Below are 20,393 nucleotides of genomic sequence, written 5' to 3'. Positions count from 1 at the left end.
AACTCTTCTGTGGAGAGATGAGACAGATTTGGGCTGGCATGGCAGGAGGGGCTGCCAGGGATAGGAGTTCTCCAGAGCATCTGCAGAAGAGCCTGTCACAGCCAGACTTCTCCAAAGAGCCCGTGAGTTTAATGGAAGTGGCACCAAAACACTCTCTCTCCAAGGAATCAGGACAAATCCAACTGGGACAAACAGGACAGGTGAGAGAACAGAGAGGTTGGCAAGAAGCAGGATCACAACCTCCCTCGCATCCCATTTCCCACGAGGGCTCCACACCCTTTCCTAGCTCAGAGCAGGCAGCCACCAGCTTCTCCAGACACAGTGGAGCTGAGCCCCAGTAGGATCCCATCCCCCCTTCCCAAAGCCCTTTTTTCTCCCCAAAAAGCAGCTGTTTGACGTGGTGGCTCTGGGGACAGGCGGCCCCTCCCTGCTGCCCTGGTTAGCGGCGGTTTCCTCTCCACAGCTGCGGAGCAGCAGCAGTTGGGTTTTACATCCCCTCGCCGGGTGCAGCGGGTGACGGGAGGTGACGCAGGGGATGACAGGACCCAGCCCCCTCCCACGAGGTCCCTGTCACCCAGGGACAGCCACAGCTTGAGCAAGGTGGGCCCAAAGCTCAGCACAGCAGAGCAGCAGCCAGCAGGGAAGAAAAAGCACAACTTCCTCCCTTCTTCGGGAGAAAAGATCTGAGCCCTGTACAAAAGGAAGTGCTAATACCACATGTCCTGTAGATAAAACACAGTTATTCCATCAGCTCTAAACCCTTGGGAAAGGCTGATCCCTTCTGCATCACCCCCACCACCAAGCGGGGTGCCAGAGTGTCCCAGTGTGACACCATCCCTTTGTGCTTTGGGACATCATCACTGCTGGGATTTGGGGATCTTTTCCTCATTTTTCTGGAATAAGAGCTTCCATCAGGGAAACCACGTTGGTGTAAACATTCCAGTAAATCCCTTCCTGCAGGCCACTGGGTAATTAAAGAGCTCTTCTCATTACAAGGTAACAAATAACACATGTGGTTTGACAAATTAGATTCTCGTGTTCGCTAATTATCGCTGCAGTGCTCGGCAAGCCAGGACAGTGTTTTAGGATGTGGGAAGTTTGCAAGGAATTCTCTTACTGGAGATAAAGGGAGCCTGAACTCAGAGCAGGTGCAGGAAACTCCTGGATGCCTGCAAACGAGGCTCCTCCCAACCCACCAGTTTTTTAGAGAAAACTCAGCCCACAGTAACTCCTGCCTCTGTCACAGACCCAACTTCCACAGCTGCTTCCACCACAGAAAAGCGAGGATTCCTGCAGAATTCCTCCTCTAAGCCACCACTGTGCTCCAAGAAGCAGAAACACCAACAGCCACAAGGAACCTGCTCACCAGAATAACCTGAAGGTGTTGAACACTGCTGATCTTTACACCGGAAAAGCACAGGTGAGAACAGCAGGCAGAAGGATTTTGCACAGGCACGTTTTATCTGTGCAGGAACCGCGACAGCGCCAGCTCCTGGAATGAGCCTCCCAGGAAGGAAGGAATCTCCCAGATGCTCTGGGAATGACACAGGAACCACAGGATGAATGAAGAACCCACCATCTGAAACCCATCTCCCGTGCCAAAGTTTTATTGACCGGCCGGTCGAGCCGCTCGCGGTTTTCCCGTCCTCTCGGAGGTTTCAGCGCGGTGCCCTCGGGCGGGCTCGCACCAGCTCACGCTCCCCGCGCTGCCCCGGGGCGGCCCCGCTCCATTCCCCGCCTCCCCGGGCCGCACACGCCGCCAGCCCACCGCTGTCCTGCCGGAAGGCGCTGTCACACACCTCGGCTGCCGAGTCCGAGAAGCCGCTCGGTGCACATGAGTCACAAGCGCACCGCAGACAGTCCCTGTGTGCTGTTATCCCAGCCCCTCTTCTCCAGAGCTCTGCCAGGGGACAGATCCTGCGCTCAAAGATCTCACGATGGGAACTTCTGTCGAGAGATTTTCACAAAGATGACAGATTTTTAAGCGGCCTGGTTTTGTTCAAGAGCTGAGCCTGCACGTTGTGTCAGCACAATATGCAAAATATTTTCTTCACGCTTCATCAATTAACCCCAAAGTGATCAAAGCAATCCTGGCAGCTGCTGAGTATCACATCTAGAGACTGGTTTTGGGGAGAGGGTGGCACAGCAGAGCCCACGGTGCCAAAACCAGCACTGGGCATTTTATTTTTGTTACTTTGATGCCTCCAAACTCCAGTTTGGAGATCCCACCCCACCAGCACATGGAAGTGGAAGTGTGAAGCTCAAAGGTAGTGCTGAAGAGCAGGGCTGGCACCCGCAGCACCAGGTTTGGGAACAAAGCAACTCCTTTGTACAGCAGGGATCCAGGCTGTGATTCCACAGGGTCCCTAATTTCACAGTCAGTCTGAGCTCCACCTCTGGAATGCTCATGTTGTGCCAAGAACCATTCCAGTGGAAGGTGTCCCTGCCCATGGCAGGGAGTGGAATGAGATGAGCCTTAAGGTCCCTTCCCAAGAACCCAAAGCCAAAGGGATTCCGTGCACCTACCGTCCGCTTCCTGTGGATGTTCACGATGTGGATGTCTTCACTCCGATACTCCTCGTCGTGCCTCTCCAGGGGAATTTTTTCCAGCTCAAAGTCTCGCTGAAGCAGCTGTTCCACAAAGAGCAGTTCCACAAAGGCCTCCACAACTATTCCAGACATTCCCCCCCATGCAGCACTTCACCCTCATTTAAACTGCTCCAGCACTAACTCAAAGCTACAGGCACCTGCAATACTCCAGAAAAATCTATTTAAGCTTTTGGCAAAACACTCCTGGAGGGATTTAAAGGCTGTGTGGATTTGACACTTGGGGACATGGATTAGTGGTGGCCTTGGCAGTGCTTGGGGGATGGCTGGACTTGATGATCTCAGAGGACTTTTCCAGCCTAAATGATTCTGTGAATCCATGATTTTGCTTCAATCCCTGAAATGCTAAGGCAAACCACAGCACCTGCCCGTCTGCCAACCTTCTAAACTAAAAGGGAGAGGGGAGAAAAAAGCCAGTCTAAAATCCCTCAGCATCAGCTCTGGGATATGCTCAGATTGCCTGGGCTGAACCTGGCAAGGAAGGAAATAAATCACAGAAACACCCCCAGAAATCAGCCAGAAACACCAACAGCTCTTTATTGTGGGAGTTGAGCACAGCCCTCCTCCCTGCCAGGGCACCCACAAGAGTGTGAGGCACTAATTATCAAACAGGTACTTCAATTGACATGTACCAATCCCCTGGAATTCTCACCCTTTCCCTTTTTATACAATATTATAGTTATTATATATAATCCTGCCCAAGAGCTGCTTCTCAACAGTCACCACAGGTGCAGAGTTCAATCTGCACTGACCATCATCCCCCCACAGGTGCTCCCTGTGTGGCTTCTCCTCATCTGCACACCAGATACAGCTGGACTATTCAATTAAAACATCTATTAATGGGCTCTCATTAGAGAGAAGGAATTTTTTCAGAAGCACCTCTATCACTCAGGAGAGAGTTTTGAGTTCCTGAGCAAAACTTTGTGTTTTCCCTTTGCTTTCCATGGAACAGCCTAAAAGAAAATGTGCTTAAAAACCACTTACTTCAAAGTATTTTCTCTCAATTTCAGGGTTCTTCCCCATAGTCCTCTGTTCATAGCAGCACAGGACACAAGTGTCAGGGCCTGTCAGGTCCTTCAGGGTCTTCAGCAAGGGCTCCAAGGACTGCCCAAAAAAGGTTAAACATTTCCCACGTGGATTTCAAGTTCATTTCATTGGTTATGATACCCTCTAGCTAAAGTCTTCACCCAAGAGAGAACCTCCCAGTTCTCTTCTGCAGGGAGTTATTTTTAGTACTTTAACTGGGACAGGAAGAACATGGGGGGAAAGCTGGGAAGCAGAGGAGAAAGGGGGACTCACAGGAGAAGAGTTTCCCTGACTGACCAAGAAAACTGAACTGGAATCCAAGCCAGAAACATCCCACACTGCTGAGTGGGCACTTCCTTGGGGCGAACAACAATGAGGATTCCTCAGTGTGTTTCAAAATTGAGAGTTTTCTCAATTATTCCTGGAGGATGGCTCAGATCCAGACCACAATGGAGGGAAATGGAACCAACAGGCAGGGACTCAATGCCAGGGGCTGGTAAAGCCACTGGAAGGGCACTGGCACATGGGGTTTTTCCAGGTTATTTCCCTTTTCCTGCAGCTTCCCTCAGCTCTCTGTGCACATCCTACAGAGCTCCAGCAGAGGACACGAGGCAGACTACAACAAATCACTCAGCTCTAGCAGGATTTCTCTTCTTGCCTTCCCAAGGAAAGCGTTAGGAGAACCCAAAAAACAGGTGTAGAACTTTTAAATTTCATTAACCAATGACTTCAACAGTTCACATTATGCTTCACCATTCCCAATGTTAAAAAAAAAAAGAAAAAAGAAGGGGGGAGAGCACAAATACTCAATTTGGGATTTTTAACATAAAAATAGTCTCTGATTCCATGTCAAATAGCCTTACATGTATTAAAAACGCCTTTTCCAGTCTTGTTCTACATATTCCTATAAACCCCAGGCACCTTGACATGAGCACAATATTTACGTGAACTTCATACTAAACACACTGATCCCACCCCCTTACCAAGAAAGCTTTCTGTAGGGGTTTAACAAAATCCTCATTTACCTCCTCATAGTAAATGCAATCAGCCATGAGTATATAATCAGGGGGAGGCTGAAATTCTGTTACATCTTCACCCCTAAAAAGAACACACAAGAACAACAAAAAGTGAAAAGAAGCTTAAGTAATAACACATACTCAAGGACTAAGCATAAACTACTGTGTTGTCATATTAAGTTTCCCTCCCACAGCGGTGTTTTGAAATTATTTAGCAATTTAACAAAGCCAGTGCATAATCACAGAATCCCAAAATGGTTTGGGTTGGAATGGACCTTAAAGCCCATCCCATTCCACCCCTGCCATGGCAGGGACACCTCCCACTATTCCAGGTTTCTCCAAGCCCTGTCCAGCCTGGCCTTGGACCTCAGGGATCCAGTGGCAGCCACAGCTGCTCTGGGCACCCTGTGCCAGGACCTCAAAACCTCAGAGCCAGGAATTCCCAATTCCCAACATCCCACCTAAACCGACTCTTTTTCAATCTGTACCCCGAATCCCCGTTAAAGCTGAACAAAGACATTAAATAAAGGCTCATACAAACCATTTCAGTACCTTGGCTCGGACGGACCCTGTGACCAGGTGCTTGTTGTTCTCAATATTAACCATCAACAGCTCCTGCAGCTCCTCCAGGTCTGTGACCGTCACATTGGCCCTGTAAAACACACGTGGTTAGAGAATAGCGCAGGGGACACTGCGCACAGCACAGAAAATAGGATTTAAAGCAATCGAAAGAGTCTGAGGGACAAGACAGCGCCGGGCAGGGGCTCCCGCTCACCCCAGCGTGGCTGCCATGATGCCGACGGCGCCAGTGCCCGCGCCCAGCTCCAGCACGTGGCGGCGGGCGAGGGGGCAGGCGCCGGTCTCCAGGAACTTGGCGAGCACCAGCGCGGCGTCCCACACCACACAGCCCACACCTCCGGCCGTGCGCTGCTCCAGCCGCAGCGCCGGCCCGGCCCGCCGCTCCAGCTCCCTCACGAAGGCCGCCATGGCCGCGGCTCTGAGGCGGCGCGGCCCCTCCTCATCCTCGCCCCGCCCCGGCAGGAAATGGCGGGCGGGCCGTGAGGGAGCGGCGCTTCCCGCCCGCTCTGAGGGGCGGGGGAGGCTGCGCTCCCTGGGTGTTAGGAACAGCTATGTAACAGTGGGCTTTCACTACAGTTTATTCGCTTTTATTAAAAATTGTAATTTCTTGCAAACAATTGTGGTGAGTTTTAACTGCTCTTAAGGAATAGTAAAATTTGTAATCGCTTTTAGGCAGTGTAACAGTGATGGGGTGTGCATATAGCAAGGCTATTATAAGAAGCATGCTTGCGAAAAGCGTATCACAAGATATTTTGCTAGTGCAAAATGTGTATCGAAAATAGCATAGGCAGAGAACAGGATACCGTAAAAAGAAAACACCAAGTCTAAAGTGGCATCAGAAAACCATGGGAAGATCACCCTGAGCTGCCTTCATGACAGACGTGACACTGAAATGCTGTGGCAACCTGAGGCGGAATTGTGGTAAACGAACTCGGAAAATCTGCAGTGTCATTTGAGGAAGTAATAGAATAAAATAGACTAAAATTAACTGTAATAGAATAAAAGACTGCTCGCTGAAAAAGCGGGTGTGCCTCTGGCATAGCCAGGCGCCCAGCGCTGTAAGTTTTGCTTTATTGATTGTTCCTCGTTATCTTTTATTATAAAAAAGTGTTTAAATTTTTAAAAGATCAGGCTTCGTTTCTCACAGTGGGCATGGAGGCTTTTCCAGCCGAAATGATTCCAGGATTCTGCCAGCCGTGTCCCTGAGGGAGCATGGATCCCTCCTGACCAGCTCCAGCCTGAGCCCTGCTGAAGGTTTTGTTACAAAACACCCTCACACAACTTACAAAAGGTCTTAAACCCACAAAAAAGGCCTTAATAAACTTGTAAAAAAGTTTTAATAAACCTACAAAAAAGTTTTAATAAACCTACAAAAGTCTCAGTCTGTAAAAAAGGTCCTAATAAACATACAAAAAGGCCTTAATAAACTTCATAAATCTATGAGAAAGGTCTTCATAAAGCTATGAAAAGGGTTTTAATAAACCTACAGAAAAGGTCTTAGCCTACAAAAAGGTCTCAACAAACCTACAAAAAGGTTTTAATCAACTGAGTATGAGTTGATTCTGCTTTGACATCTTGGAATGCAAAGGTTTTCAATTTTTCCCTCCCTTGGATATGTGGAAGGTTTTTTATTACTTTATTTCTTCATTTCTTTTAGACCATTGGGAGGCCTCTTGGTGGTCAGCAGATTCCCCTTGAGGGGAGGCTCATCTTCCTTGGGAAGAAGTTTTCTGAGGGAATTGCCTTTTCCCACACAAGCCAACTTCAAACCCGAACTTCGCATTTTCCACCTCCAGCAGTTTTTTTGTTGTTCCTTTTACCTACCCCTCTAATTATGAAGTAACTGAAATGTTAATTATTGCTCTCTTGAACCATGCTGGTGGGAATCTCACTGCCTTTGACCACTTTCCATGGCCATGTTATGATATATTTTACTGTGGAACATTCAAAATAGTTCTGGCATAAGCACTTGTACAGGAAGGCATAAAGCTGACATCTGTATATTCTAAAATGTGGTAGAGAATTTTTTTCTTCTTCAACAACACATGAAAGTCTGAAAAAATATTATTCCTTGTTTAGCAACAGCTGCTGGTGGGAACTTCAAAAGAATTAATGCAAAGAATCCACAAAAAAAATTCCACTTTTTCAAGTCATCGTCCATTTCCTACCTGCACTCCCAGTCCGTGCATATCAAATTTGGGATTTCTTGAACTTTATTTAAGCAAAATGAAGCAGCTCACCTATAGAAAATGTGTTTTGCCCCTTGTGTGAATGGATTCCAGCCCTCTCTTCTTCCTGACAGGAGCATGGAGGGGACAGGCAGCAGGAAAAAACTGTTTAAGAGACAGATGGAAAAATACATCGTCCCAGGATAAAACTGTGGGATTCTTGGGGTGATCCTGTACAGGGCCAGGAACTGGGACTCGATGGTCCTGATGGATCTCTTCCAACTCAGGGTACTTCTAATAAACATCCCTCCTCAGTCATATCTCCTTTCCAAAAAGGAGAATTTGGAAGTGGAATGCCCAAGACAGTGGGAGCAGCTTAGAAGCTGGAGTGAGATTTGGAAGTCTGGGATGGGCCCAACTCTCACAGGCAGAAGGAAAGCCAGAATGAGACCAGCAGAATGGAAAACTGGGGCATCTTCTTTGTCAAAAATGCAATTCCCAACCTTGTCCTTGCAATGAACACGCACTGCTCAAGCTCTTAAAAATTAAGACTGGGGTGATTTATTAATCTTGTTAAGAACTCTGATACAAAGCACAGTAAAAGGCCACATACCAGTAAATAAAACGTGGCTTGTGAAGGCCACTTTATAAATGCTGCTACAGAACTACCAGTACAACAGACTCACTCCTGCACCAGCTCAAACACGGGGGTTCAACTGGCTTAAAAGAAAAGTTCCATTCACTTATCAGTTTAAAAAGTTTAATAAAGCTTTAAGTGTTTGCTGGTTTAAATGCTACCAATTTCCAAAGTGGATTCACGAGTTAAGTGTAGATCTAAAGGAAGTTATTAGGTCTGGAAGGCAAGACTGTTCCCAAGCCAGAGGAAACGCTGCTGGCCGGACCCAATCCTGGGAGTAGCAGACTGTGTTATAGGCCTCGAAGTCAACTTCAATTTATACATGTCATTAGCATATCTGTAAATATACAATATAAACAATTGTACAGGCGCATAGCTTTGTTCTCCACAACAGCAGACAAACTCTTTAGCTTAAGACACCTTCGCCTATCGAAACAAAAAAGGCACATCTGAACTGGATGCACGTGAAGTACTCGGGATCCTCCCCGATATCCGAGACGGGTACTCCTCCTTCATCCTTTCTCCAAACAACCAAGACAAACCAAATATTTTGGTATTTAGATTTCAACCTATTTTTTTTTTTTCTTTGTCTTCAGCAGCAAATCAATGGCAATTAAGACATGGCATGAGAATATTCCAGAACAGGAGCTGTCACTCAGGAACCTCAAGGCAAGTGATCAGAGGTTTCAAATCTGTGACGCTCTGTATCCTCGTGTTGTTTGATCATCCCATTGCTGGGTTTCCTTAATTAAAAAAAAGGCCACTAGTGCTCAAATTTGAAAAAAATATTCCACAGACGCACCTTTTTTTTTGGCTCAGTGCAATTAAAGGATGTCAGTTTAAATTCACTTAGTGTAGTTTACAGTGCAAAAGGTCTATTTTGTGTCCTGGCAGAACGGTCGGCACTGAGGATGTGAACCAAGGCAATGCTGCTGCTCACCTGAGGGTAACGCTGTCCAACCACGCAGGCTGGAATTGTGTGTAGTCTGAATTTTTTCCAATTTAAACCTTTTTTTTTTTTTTTTTTTTTTGATCAGCAGCACTTTAAGAGCGTAATTTGTGAAAATACTAAAATACACTGCCTTTTTTTTTTTTTTTGAATAAATTAAAAAAAAAAAAAAGAGGAACTTTACAAATAGTATTCCAGTGTCAATGACTACTATGGCTAAGGTCATTGAGGAGTTTCTGCATTTTCTAGCAAAGACAGTCTGTGCAAAGGAGGGTGGGAGAGCTCCCTTTTGTAAGTCTTTGGTGGCAGTTTTGGTAGCTGAGGGCTGGAGTTGTGCCGTGGCGGCACGGGGGGCACGGGCGGCTGGGCCAGGTTGTTGTGGCTGGCGCTGAGGACGCAGCAGCGGCGCAGCACCCGGGGAGAGGGGGTGCTGGGAGGGGTGCCCGGAGAGCTGGGCCCGGAGCCGGCCTCCCGCAGCCGCTCGGGATCCCGGGGGAAGCGTCCCAGCGGCGGCGGCTGCAGGCTCAGGGGGCAGTTGATGAAGTGCTCGGGCGGCCGGAGCGGCACCGGCGGCGGGGTGTCGGGGACAGGGTCCCTGGGGGGAGGAGGAGGAGGGCTGTGAAGGGGCTGCTCCAGGGGGGTGCTGTAAGCAGGAACGCGAGGTTGGATCTTTGGAGGCGGTGGCTGCCGAGGTGGGATTGCTGGAGGATCGTCATCCGACTTGGAATTTCCCTGTGGTGTCGTGGAGGAAAAGGAGATGTAAGAAATGGAGAGCAAAGAATCCCTGAATGGTTTGGGTTGGAAGGGAGCTTAAACCCCATCCCATTCCTCCCCCTGCCATGGCAGGGACATCTCCCACTATCCCAGGTTCTCCAAGCCCCATCCAACCCGGCCTTGGACACTTCCAGGGGCAGCCACAACTTCTCCAGACACACTGTGCCATGGCCTCTCCACCCTCACAGCAAGGAATTCCCAATTCCCAACATCCCATCTAAACCTACTCTCCTTCAGTTTAAAGCTATTTCCCTTGTCCAGATGTTTGGATAAAGAGCAATCTTCAGACAGGTGAGGAATTCTCCTGACCCCTGCCAGTGGTGCTGCTGGAAACACAGCAGCTCTACGGTTGATGGGAATATGGACACTCTGGTCCTGAAATTCCTAGCGGAGTTTGGACACTGGGAATCCAAAACTTTTAAAAAGGAAGCTGGAGCTCTGCATCTCAAAGTCATTTAGGCTGACCAAGCCCTGCTTGGATCGATGGTCAGACTTGAAAACCTTAAAAGGTCTTTTCTGAAATAAATGCTTTTAGATATTCCCTGATTTATCCTCAAAGTTACTCAATCCAGGACAGCAGTACCTTAGCATTGGAAGCATCCTGATCCATCTTTTTCCGTGGAGGAAGTGGAGGAGGGTTCTGAGGCTCATCACTCAGTTTAGGGAAGCTCCCCCAGGAGCTGAAGAAAGTCTCTGGAGAGGGAAAAGCAGATCTTTTATCCCTTGTGCAATATCTGAGGAACATATTCTGGAATATCAAGCCAAACTTGAAGCAACTCAAATAAGATCTTTGTGCTCCACAGCAACATGAACCAGGAACTTCAGCAGTAAGAAATCCTTTAATTCATTCTTTAATCAGATCTAGCCTCACAAAGTGTTTGTTCTCCTATGTCCAGTATCAAAGATAGGCATCAGCTGTCAGCAGGCAATGCTGAGGGACAGGAAAAGAAATCTAGGGAGGGAGTTTTTACAGAGAAAGAAAAAAATCCTCAAATTAAAACACAACAATTGGTGATTTCTGTCACACCTTTGCTTTCCCTCTTAGGAGTGCCCTGAGCTCTGTGTCTGCATCAGGCCTGTGCTCTCCAGCTGGGAATTAATAATATTAAATAAAAGGTATGTGGAATAAAGAAAAAGAACAGCTGAAAACACAGGTGAATGCAGGATATCCCTGACAGGTGTGGTACAAGAAGTGTCTCTTCCTTCCCAGCAACAGAGCAGTTATTTTCACTAAGTGGAATTAGGAAATTATCAAGTTGCTTTATTTGTAGCTTTAGTCAAACAAAATAATCATCAAGGACATTCAAATTAGAAGAAAATCATGTGAGAGCCTGGAGATAAAAACCCAACCCAAACTAAACCAGCGGTTTAAGTTTTAGGCTTTACATTCTTTACATCTGGACATCTGATCTAAGAGGAACCCTTCTGAATGCAGCTCACATCCTCATCCTGGATTTCAGATTTTAATCCCCACTGAGCTCTCCTGAAGCCAGGGAAGGCAGAGTTAAATATTTAACAGAGTTCCAACACTCACTCGACTGAGGCAAGTTCACAGGAGCGAAGATGCTGTTGTTACCTGGGAAATAGAAAAATCCATTAAACCATTTCCAGACAGAACCACTGCACTGCAGCACAGAACAAATGCTTGAATACCCTGAGAGATCAGAAAAACCCTCAAGTTTATGTGAATGAAAATTTCCCCTTGTAAAACATTCCCCAACTGGAGAATTTAAGTCACGCTGGCAATTAATTTAATTACTTCAAAGTTTGAAAATTTTTTTTTTTTTAAAGGCTGGCACACCCCCCCAATTCCTTTGTGAAGCCTGAGGGACAGCAATAACCATTATTAAATGTATGTACCATAAGAACTGTTGAGATCAATGTCTAAGAAGACGCTGAACTCCGAGGACGCCGACACGGGCGGTGTTGACGGGGTGTTGGGGGAGGTCGGTGCCGACGCCGTGGTTTCCTGCTCGGACTCGGTGATCCTGCTGAAGCTGATCTTGCTGGGCTCCTTCTCCAGGGGCAGAGGGTGGCTCCTCAGGGTGCCAGAGGTGGAGCCATGCCTGCCCGTGTTGGGCCTTATCCCCGGGGATTTCAGGGGATACGTTGTTTTCCTGGGCTGGAGACAGGGAGCTGTTAGCACTGCAAAGTTCTACACTGCAGCGTTCCCAGGAATTGCAGCATTCCCAACACTGTAACATTCCCAACACTGCAGCATTCCCAACACTGCAGCGTTCCCAGGAGCTGCAACATTCCCAACACTGCAACATTCCCTACACTGCAGCATTCCCAACACTGCAGCATTCCCAACACTGCAGCATTCCCAGGAGCTGCAACATTCCCAACACTGTAACATTCCCAACACTGCAGCATTCCCAACACTGCAGCGTTCCCAGGAGCTGCAACATTCCCAACACTGCAACATTCCCTACACTGCAGCATTCCCAACACTGCAGCATTCCCAACACTGCAACACTCCCAACATTCCCAACACTGCAACATTCCCAACACTGCAGCTTTCCCAACACCGCAACATTCCCAACACTGCAACATTCCCAACACTGCAGCATTCCCAACACTGCAGCATTCCCAACACTGCAGTGTTCCCAGGAACTGCAGCATTCCCAACATTCCCAACACTGCAGCATTCCCACCACTGCAGCATTCCCACCACTGCAGCATTCCCAGCACTGCAGCATTCCCAGCACTGCAGCACTCCCAACACTGCAGCATTCCCAGCACTGCAACATTCCCAACACTGCAGCATTCCAAGGAACTGCAGCATTCTCAACACTGCAGCATTCCCAGCACTGCAACATTCCCAGGAACTGCAGCATTCCCAGCACTGCAGCATTCCCAAGGCTCTGGGATGTATTTTTAAAGTACTTCTCCAAGAGCAGCCCAGGGGTACAGCTGGTGCGAGGTGCAGCGTTATTTGCACAGCAGGAATTTGCTGGGAAGCTGTGGATGCAGCTGAAGGAATCTTTTTTCCCCACAAGTATGAGGAATGAAGAGTCCAGGTTCTGCTGCCAACCAGGACAAAACACTGGGAAAAACAAGTCACAGCCTTGGGAAATAGAAATTTACTTCAAATGCCTCTCAGAGCTGCAGAAGAGTCCCAGCAACACCACAGAAACCACAGAGGGTCACCGGGCCACGCATCCAGGACTAAGGACACACTTGGAAACACGTTATAATTGTCCTCCAGTTTATCCAGGACAAAATTCCCACACCCAGCTCACTGTGTGGACAAACCCAGCCTGGTTAGGCTCGGGTGTAATCCAGCACAGATCAAAGCTGAGCCTTGCAAAGTGAATTATGGCCCCATCCTTCAGTGGTGTCCAGCACATAACAGCACCCACAACTGGATTTTCCTGAAATTCCAGTAAGATTCTCTCTTTGGAAATCATGAGCTGGATAGAATTCTTGCCCAGCTGACTGAGCCTATTTTTAGAAAAGATTTTAATAAAATTACTCTAAGAAGCATTTTTGCAACAGCAATTTCTGGCATTTTCTTGCCTCATCTTATTCATTCCTCTAACAAGACATGGCAAAAATGATTTATAGCTCTCCCAAAAAATTAGACATGGCTCCAGTTCCTCAGGCAATTACAACACATAAAAAACAAGTGTTCTAAATTGTGATTTTCCTGCTTAAAAAAGAACTCTGAGCTCCAGGAGCTGGGTTTTTTTAAACCCTAAAATTGCTATTCCTTTAAATTGAATTGTATTTTTTTCAGCAAATAGGTTGCACCTGGTAAAGCCTGCGGTTTTTGCAATAATATCAAATATTGAGACAAAACAAAAATAGAAATTATCTTAGAGGAAATACAACCTGTTATGTATAAAAGTAATATTTAAATTACTATTAATTGATAGTGAAATGAAAAATATTACTTCATATTTTATCATATGCCTATATGGTAAGAAATACAAATTTAACAGCAATATTTCAGGTTTTTGGGAGAATAAAAATGAGTTTTAAAATAAGACAAAGGTAATATATTTTAGTAGTGACAAACATTGGGAGTAGAAGTATTTTTAAATCAAGTTTAGCTGGAAAGTCAGCTCATTATAAGGAATTCTGAAGAAAATATATCTGGCTTATTGAGGTAACCATGTATTGTTTTCATAGTGGTCAGTGAATTTTAGCTATTTGATTTTAATTAAATAATCCAGGAATTGGACTTGATGATCCCTGTGGTTCCCTTCCAACTCAGGGCATTCTCTGATCCCATGAAATTTCAGGAAAAAACTCACAAATCGAGGTGGTTGCTTGCAGTTCCGAGGTTCGATCTCTAAGGATTTGTTGAACAGATAATCTGTAAACTCTTTTTCTGGTATCTTCCCCATGGGATTGAGATTTTCAAAGAATTTCTGAATGAAACAAGTATCAATAAGGTTTAAAAAATAAGCATACAGAGAAAATGTTAATGAAATACTTGTAATTCAGTGATTCAAAATCTAATTTTTTACCACTTTTGGCTGCTCCTTTGGTGGTTCTTTGTTCTCTACCAGCCACTGCTCCCCCCTCTTTTGATAATCACTATTCATGCAAAATTAGGTCCAGTGCTGGAAGATTATTTGGCATTTTTCCCCCCTCTCCAATCCCCAAAGTGATATTTAATGGCTGCTCACCCTGATTTCTGGCTCAATCCTTAAGCAGTAGGGTTGGTTTTGATACTGCTGAATTTCTCCTGTAATTTCAGCCACTTTTCTCCTCTTACTGAAGTTAATTAATTCTTTCCCTTGTCTTTTAAGGAAGTCAGGATTCCCTTCTTCTGTCTTCAAGATATTTGTTAGGTATATTCCTGATTTTAAAAAAGCAGTTTTTAACCAGATATACACAGCAAACTCAACTTCAGAGTGACACCACACACAAAATTTGATGTCACTTACCAAAAAAAGGCACACAGGGGGGGTTGATTGACTTGAGCTTAGCTAAATACTTCTTGAAATGATCTTGGCTTAATTCTACTGCTTCATCCAAAACTCTTTTTTTCCTTTCCTGGAGTGCCTAAGTTGTCAAAATCAAAAATAAAATAGGGATGGAAATCTTCTCAACAGCATGGTTAGCAGATACAAGGCAATTCCCTGGATTGTAAAATTTGGGAATTAAAATGAAGGTTTCAAAGAACCTCTTGTGGCAATGGTTTGCCCTGGATTACAGCACCCCACAATTCAGTCACGTGAATCCTGAGATTACTGAAAACATATTATTAATTTAAATTAGAATTTAAAGAATTCAGTCTTTAATAAAAATTAAACATTTGATTCTAACTTCAAAGCCTCATGCTGCCTTTCAGAGCCATACAAAACTCAAACCATTTTATTCACCTTCTTCTGTTTAACTCCAGGGAGGCTTTGCTGCCAACAATGGATTTCACTCCAGAACTGTGTGTGACCAGGTCTGGATTCTGATTTAATTTTCCTTTTCTGTGCCCTAGACTCACCTCAAATGTGTGATCCAGCCTGTACACTGAGACAGAGTTCACAGCACTGACAATCTCCAGAACACCATTGAAATTATTGAGGTCTTGGAAAACCTGCAGGATTTCTATGATCCTGCTCAGCACAGCCACTCGCTCCTCAAAATTCTCCGTTTCCACGATGCACCTGATCAAAAGATGGGATTTGAGAAACACTGAGAAATGAAACCTGGCACTTTGTGAGTTAGTAAATCAAATTTTTGTATGAAAACCCATGCAGCATGCAGATTTTGGCTCCCTCTCCAGAATCTCAAGTAGGAATTTATGCAATCACATCTTACATATGTTGGAGTTGGAAAGTCAAGGGAGGATTTGGCAGAAATAAGCCAGCAAACCCCGAGCATGTCCAGGGTAAAAGTGGTTAATGGCACTGCACTGCACTCACTTTTCAAACCACAGGGTGAGATTTGTAGTGTGACGAATCATTTTCAAGAGATTTGGGGAGTTAATTTCCTTATCTTCCTTCGTCCACACGCTGCCAACGAGTTCAGAAGGCTGCACAGCCCTGGGAATGACAAAGCAGAAAGCAAAATGCTCAGTACAAATAAAAACTGTAATTTCTGTGTTTGCATTAAAGGATTATTTCTCCTCTTAATCACAACCTGATATTTCACAAATCCAATCCCACCTGATCTACTACAAAACACAACTTTTTGACGAGTGCTCGAGTACAGAAGGAAATACATTTTTATCTTAATTGAAATTGGCAAATTTTGAAGAAGCATTTCCAGATAAGAAAATTACAAAGGAGTGAGTTTAATTTTCTGAAAGGGCAAGAAAACAACTTCAAAAGAGTTAAAAATCAAAAATAGAAAGGTGAAGCACTTGCAGCAACTGGTTGCTTTCAACCCAAAACCTCCCATCACTGAAGCAGGACCAGGATTTTATAATTTGAATTTTGTAAAACTCCTGAATTATCCTCCCTGCATTCCTGTTGTCACAATTCTGATATGGAGATAAAACCTCTTTTTTCCACTCCTTTGCACATTTTAACATTGAGCAAGGAAACCTCTTTCCATGAACTCTGCAAGTGGCGGGGTATTTTTGACCGACGGTTGTGAACGAGGAGCCATTTTCATTATTTCCCTCATTTTTTTGGGTGAAATAATGAAAAAAGGAAGGTTTCAGAGCTCAGGCCTGCCTGTACAGGTCGGACTCGAGCAGGGTGAGCTGCCGGGCGATCTCGATGGGGTGCAGGGTCATCAGGTCCAGGGCCTCGCTGTGCCCCACGCGCCACAGGTGCCACTCCAGGGGTGGCGGGGGGCTCTCGAAGGTGATGTTGTGGCTGACCCCATCTGCCTGGGCTTTCTTCCTCTTGATGATTTTAGCAATTGACTCCACCCACTTCTTCATGGATTTTCCTGGAAAATTTAAATTAAATTAAATTAAATTAAAATTTAAATCATTAAAAAAGATTTCAACCCCACACATTTTTTTAATGCTGCTTTAAACTGACAGAGGGAAGGGTTAAACTACAAGTCCAAGAGAGGGGAAAAGTGCATTAATCTTGTTACAAGTGTCGGTTTTTAATAAATTTGTGTTCTTTCATAAATGTCAGTGTTATAGAGCAATCTCTGGGGAGGGAATATTTTGAGTTTGTATATAAATATATTTTTGGAACTGGAGCTCAGGCTGGAGGGATTTTGGACAAAGGATGGAGTAACAGGACAGGGGGAAATGGATTCAAACTGCCAGAGGGCAGGGTTAGATGGAATATTGGGAATTCCTGGCTGTGAGTTCTAGCACAGGGTGCCCAGAGCAGCTGTGGCTGCCCCTGGATCCTTGGAAGTGCCCAAGGCCAGGCTGGACAGGGTTTGGAGCAGCCTGGGACAGTGGGAGGTGTCCCTGCCACGGCAGGGGTGGGACTGGATGGGCTTTAAGCTCCCTTCAACCCAAACCATTCAGGGAACCTCTGATTTTAAAGGACTTTTCATAATATAGTGAAATCAACTCCCCAAAAATCTGAATCTGAGCTCAGAATTCTGCATTTCTGCACGTAAATTAATCAGGTTTTTATTTCCCTATTTTTTTCTCATGGGTTCTTGCACCTGTATCAGCTGACTAATATGTGAAACCAGTTCTATTTAACCACATCCTCTGACAGTTTTGGTGTAGAAAAAAGTGACCCTGTGTCCAGGCTCTTTTAACTGTCTCAGAATTATGTTGCCCAATGTAAGGCCTGGCACTCTGAAGATGAAAACCTGGAATTTCCAGGATAAGGATTAAACGTGCCAACACTCCTGCCCTCCACAGAGGCTGCCAAGAAAATCCAGTTCATTAAGAAGAGATATGAAATGGGCCTAATATCTTCTTCTAAAAGATAAAAGATAATAATTTTTAGTTGGAACTTCATATAAATGTGAAAAATCAGGATGGAAAAAACTCAGTAAGAGAAAGAGAAGGAATTCTCTGTGGAGAAGGGGAAGGTGACAGCCTGAGTCACAGTCAGGCAAGGATGACCAGACTGTCCAGAAGGAAATATATTTAAAGTATTATTATCCTAATGCTTGAAATTTAGAAGCTGTTTAGGCTCCAGGCCAAAGCTTCCTCATGTAAAGGGGAGCCTCATAAACAGCTCAATTAAAGGCATTAAAATTACTCATGTGTGTAAAGCTATTCTCAGACCTAAAACCAGGATCAGACTGGGAACTTGTACCAAAAAGAGGGAAGGGAACAGGACCCCCCTCCTTACTGCACCTCTGACACTGGAAATGAAGGTCTCCAGCCTCTCCAGCAGCTCCAGATCCCTCTCAAAATCATAAAAATGGTGCTCGACCCAGTGCCGGAAAACATTCAATATTCTGAGGAAAAAGGAAAAAAAAATATTAAGTTTCTTTTTTCCATGGCTTATCCCATATAAATGAACCACAATCCTACAAAATTCAAGTTACACATTCATGTGGTTGGTGATTCTCAAAATACACATGGACAAAGGAGCAGAGCAAAGATTGAGCTTGGCTGTATTTATGCTAAAACTATTTTTTAAAACCTAATTTATAGGTTTTAAAGAATAGTTTTAGCATAAATATGGCTTGGTGCTATTTTTAAATGTAATATAAAAAAAAAATGCCAGTGTTGAGATGGTTTCAGAAGAGGAAGAAACATAGCAAAATCAGATAAAATTGGTATTTCTAATTTTCCTTGTAATTTCCTTTTTTTCTTGTTTTTTTTTTTTAATGAAAAAGCTAATTAGGATATCTCACTTGTTAAGAAGCAATTTTGTCGTTCTTTCTTTCCTACACATTAATTTCAGCTTCAAAGTTGTTGTTACTGCCTTACTTACACAATTTTTAATGACCCAAAAGGCTTGATATCCTTTAAGGATAACACTAAATGTCCTCTTGATTTTTCTCTACTCTTTCTTAGATAAATCACTAATAAATCAGTCTCTAAAAGTGAACTCCAGCTGCTTTTCAGCCTTCTGCACTCAGGATAAATCAGAATAAAAAACTGGCTTGTCTCTTTCTTCAGGTAAACAAGCTGAGCTCACACCTTCAGCACTTTGATTTATCCAGGTGCAATTTATCACCTGAGCAAAAATCAGCCCTGCACTGAGGACAGATGAAAGACATCCACATGAACACATGGAAAATTCCTTAACTCTTCCTCTTCCCAGTGTGCAAGGTAAAAAAAATAAGGTTTATCCCATAAAAGAATTGCTGCCCAAACAGATCATTCAGGCTGGAAATCAATGACACCTTCCAAGAAGCAAAGTTTTGATCTGAGTTTCCTGTAACAGGATTTTATCTAATCCAATCTCTGCCCTTGAGATCCCGTGGTGAAAACACTGGGAAGAGCCAGAGAGTGCCTGGATCTGCTGACTGCACTTCCAGCTGAGCAACTCCTTGTTTCCATCCCCTCACATGCATTTATTTGTGTCCAAGCCCTTCCCATGCCTGGCCACAGCATTTTCTACTGTAGGGAAGCAGGGAAGGAAGGAATAAACACCTTCAATTCTCCACCTTCTTCCCAAATTCCAGTCTCTGAAGCAGAGGTCAATGTTTTTAACAACACAGGAATGCACAAAGTGCTGAGTTTATCAACCCAGCACCTCATACTCACTCATTTTCACCTGTAAGACAGCTTCAAACTACTGGAAATACACAGTATGGATCAGAAACAGCTCCCAGAAAACAGCAAAAGCAGGGAAAGCAGGAGCTGAGGCAGCTCTCCCAGGAACTGATAACTGTGGAGACTTCTGGTCCTGCTGAACCCTCAGGAGCTGATAAAGTGGGAACACTGAGGGCCTGATAAGCTGTCCAAGGCCAGCAGCACACAGGAGTACCAAGGTTATGCTGAGATTGTGGGACTTGGATCACGTTCAAAAAGGTGGTGGCAGCTCAGTGTCGAGGAAAGCTGCAGGGTTAGCCACATATTTATCTTTTTAATCTTTTATATACATATGCACACAGGTGTCTGATAAAAATGGGAGCCCTGAGTGACTTTGTGAACACCTTGGAGGTACTGGCATGTCAGTGTGATCCTTTGAGTCAACTGCTGTTGCTCCAACAGCAATGTGTGGTAGCAGAGGAACTGAGGGCTCTGTGTGTGTGATTAATAGTATTAATTGCAAGTAGAATTAATATTGATAGTAATATTAATGTACCATTAATAGGAACATCTTAATGTTACTCATCAGTGTAATGAATCAAAGTTGCTAAAGCTAACACTGGTTGTGATCTGTGTCTCCTCCCGTCTCGATCCCAAGTCAGGGCAACAATTACCCTCATTCATGCTAGAAATGCTTAATTGTTCCCCAAATTAGCTTGGTCAGCAAGACCTTGAAGATTCCCTGCAGCCCACTGCAATGTGCAGCACAGACAAGAGCCTCCCTGTCTGTGAGCAAACACATCCATGGGGCTGGGAAAGGGAGTGAAACACCAGCAGGGCTGGAAAACTGGGAACAGAGGAATTATCTTCACAGGGCCTGGGAACAAGGAATGCATTGAGAGCGTGGCCAGCCCCGCTCTGAGCTTCACATCCCTCAGCCACAGGCGCCGTGCCCGTGGGTGGGGATCCCAGCTGGGCCAGCTCCAGCAGGCACCAACCAGGACACGATTTGGGATATTAGGCAGACATGGCCCAAGTCTCCAGCAGAGATTAGAGCTGGGTGCCATCAGTGCCCTCCAGCCTGGCAGTGCCAGGG

General features: G+C 45.1%; 2 protein-coding genes across 3 annotated transcripts in view; both read right to left on the bottom strand.

The window, feature by feature from the left end:
* Positions 1 to 1,808: 1,808 nt before the first annotated feature.
* On the bottom strand, positions 1,809 to 7,940 carry VCPKMT (valosin containing protein lysine methyltransferase). Its single transcript, XM_086892382.1, has 6 exons — positions 5,425 to 7,940; positions 5,191 to 5,301; positions 4,659 to 4,731; positions 3,592 to 3,711; positions 2,527 to 2,631; positions 1,809 to 1,947 (listed from the first exon to the last, which is right to left on the bottom strand). The coding sequence occupies exons 1-6, from the start codon at positions 5,634 to 5,636 to the stop codon at positions 1,933 to 1,935; spliced, it is 636 nt and encodes a 211-aa protein (XP_086748508.1). The 5' UTR covers positions 5,637 to 7,940; the 3' UTR covers positions 1,809 to 1,932.
* Positions 7,935 to 20,393, bottom strand: part of SOS2 (SOS Ras/Rho guanine nucleotide exchange factor 2) — a 40,203-nt gene continuing 27,744 nt past the window's right edge. For both annotated transcript variants that reach the window (XM_086892363.1, XM_086892364.1), the window contains exons 13-23: positions 17,945 to 18,048; positions 16,389 to 16,608; positions 15,633 to 15,752; positions 15,212 to 15,374; positions 14,658 to 14,775; positions 14,397 to 14,569; positions 14,019 to 14,135; positions 11,617 to 11,878; positions 11,291 to 11,332; positions 10,340 to 10,449; positions 7,935 to 9,714 (exon numbers count right to left, since the gene is read on the bottom strand). In XM_086892363.1, coding sequence (XP_086748489.1) covers positions 9,205 to 9,714; positions 10,340 to 10,449; positions 11,291 to 11,332; positions 11,617 to 11,878; positions 14,019 to 14,135; positions 14,397 to 14,569; positions 14,658 to 14,775; positions 15,212 to 15,374; positions 15,633 to 15,752; positions 16,389 to 16,608; positions 17,945 to 18,048 — 1,939 coding nt within the window. In that variant the 3' untranslated portion in view covers positions 7,935 to 9,204. The remainder of the gene's footprint in view (positions 9,715 to 10,339; positions 10,450 to 11,290; positions 11,333 to 11,616; positions 11,879 to 14,018; positions 14,136 to 14,396; positions 14,570 to 14,657; positions 14,776 to 15,211; positions 15,375 to 15,632; positions 15,753 to 16,388; positions 16,609 to 17,944; positions 18,049 to 20,393) is intronic.

The sequence above is a fragment of the Cyanistes caeruleus genome, chromosome 6 (genome assembly GCF_971803275.1).
Source record: "Cyanistes caeruleus chromosome 6, bCyaCae1.hap1.1, whole genome shotgun sequence".
Classification (NCBI taxonomy): Eukaryota; Metazoa; Chordata; class Aves; order Passeriformes; family Paridae; genus Cyanistes; species Cyanistes caeruleus.
Note: the sequence above shows the minus strand (reverse complement) of the source record. Positions and strands in the feature narration are given on the sequence as shown.

What these genes read in the sequence shown, in the direction of transcription:
- VCPKMT (XM_086892382.1), bottom strand. Translation starts at nt 5,636, where the DNA reads ATGGCGGCCTTCGTGAGGGAGCTGGAGCGGCGGGCCGGGCCGGCGCTG. An exon ending in CGAGCCAAGGTACTGAAATG is followed by an intron (nt 4,732 to 5,190) that starts GTTTGTATGAGC and finishes TGTTCTTTTTAG; the next exon opens with GGGTGAAGATGTAACAGAAT. An exon ending in ATTGCATTTACTATGAGGAG is followed by an intron (nt 3,712 to 4,658) that starts GTAAATGAGGAT and finishes TTTTTTGGGCAG; the next exon opens with TCCTTGGAGCCCTTGCTGAA.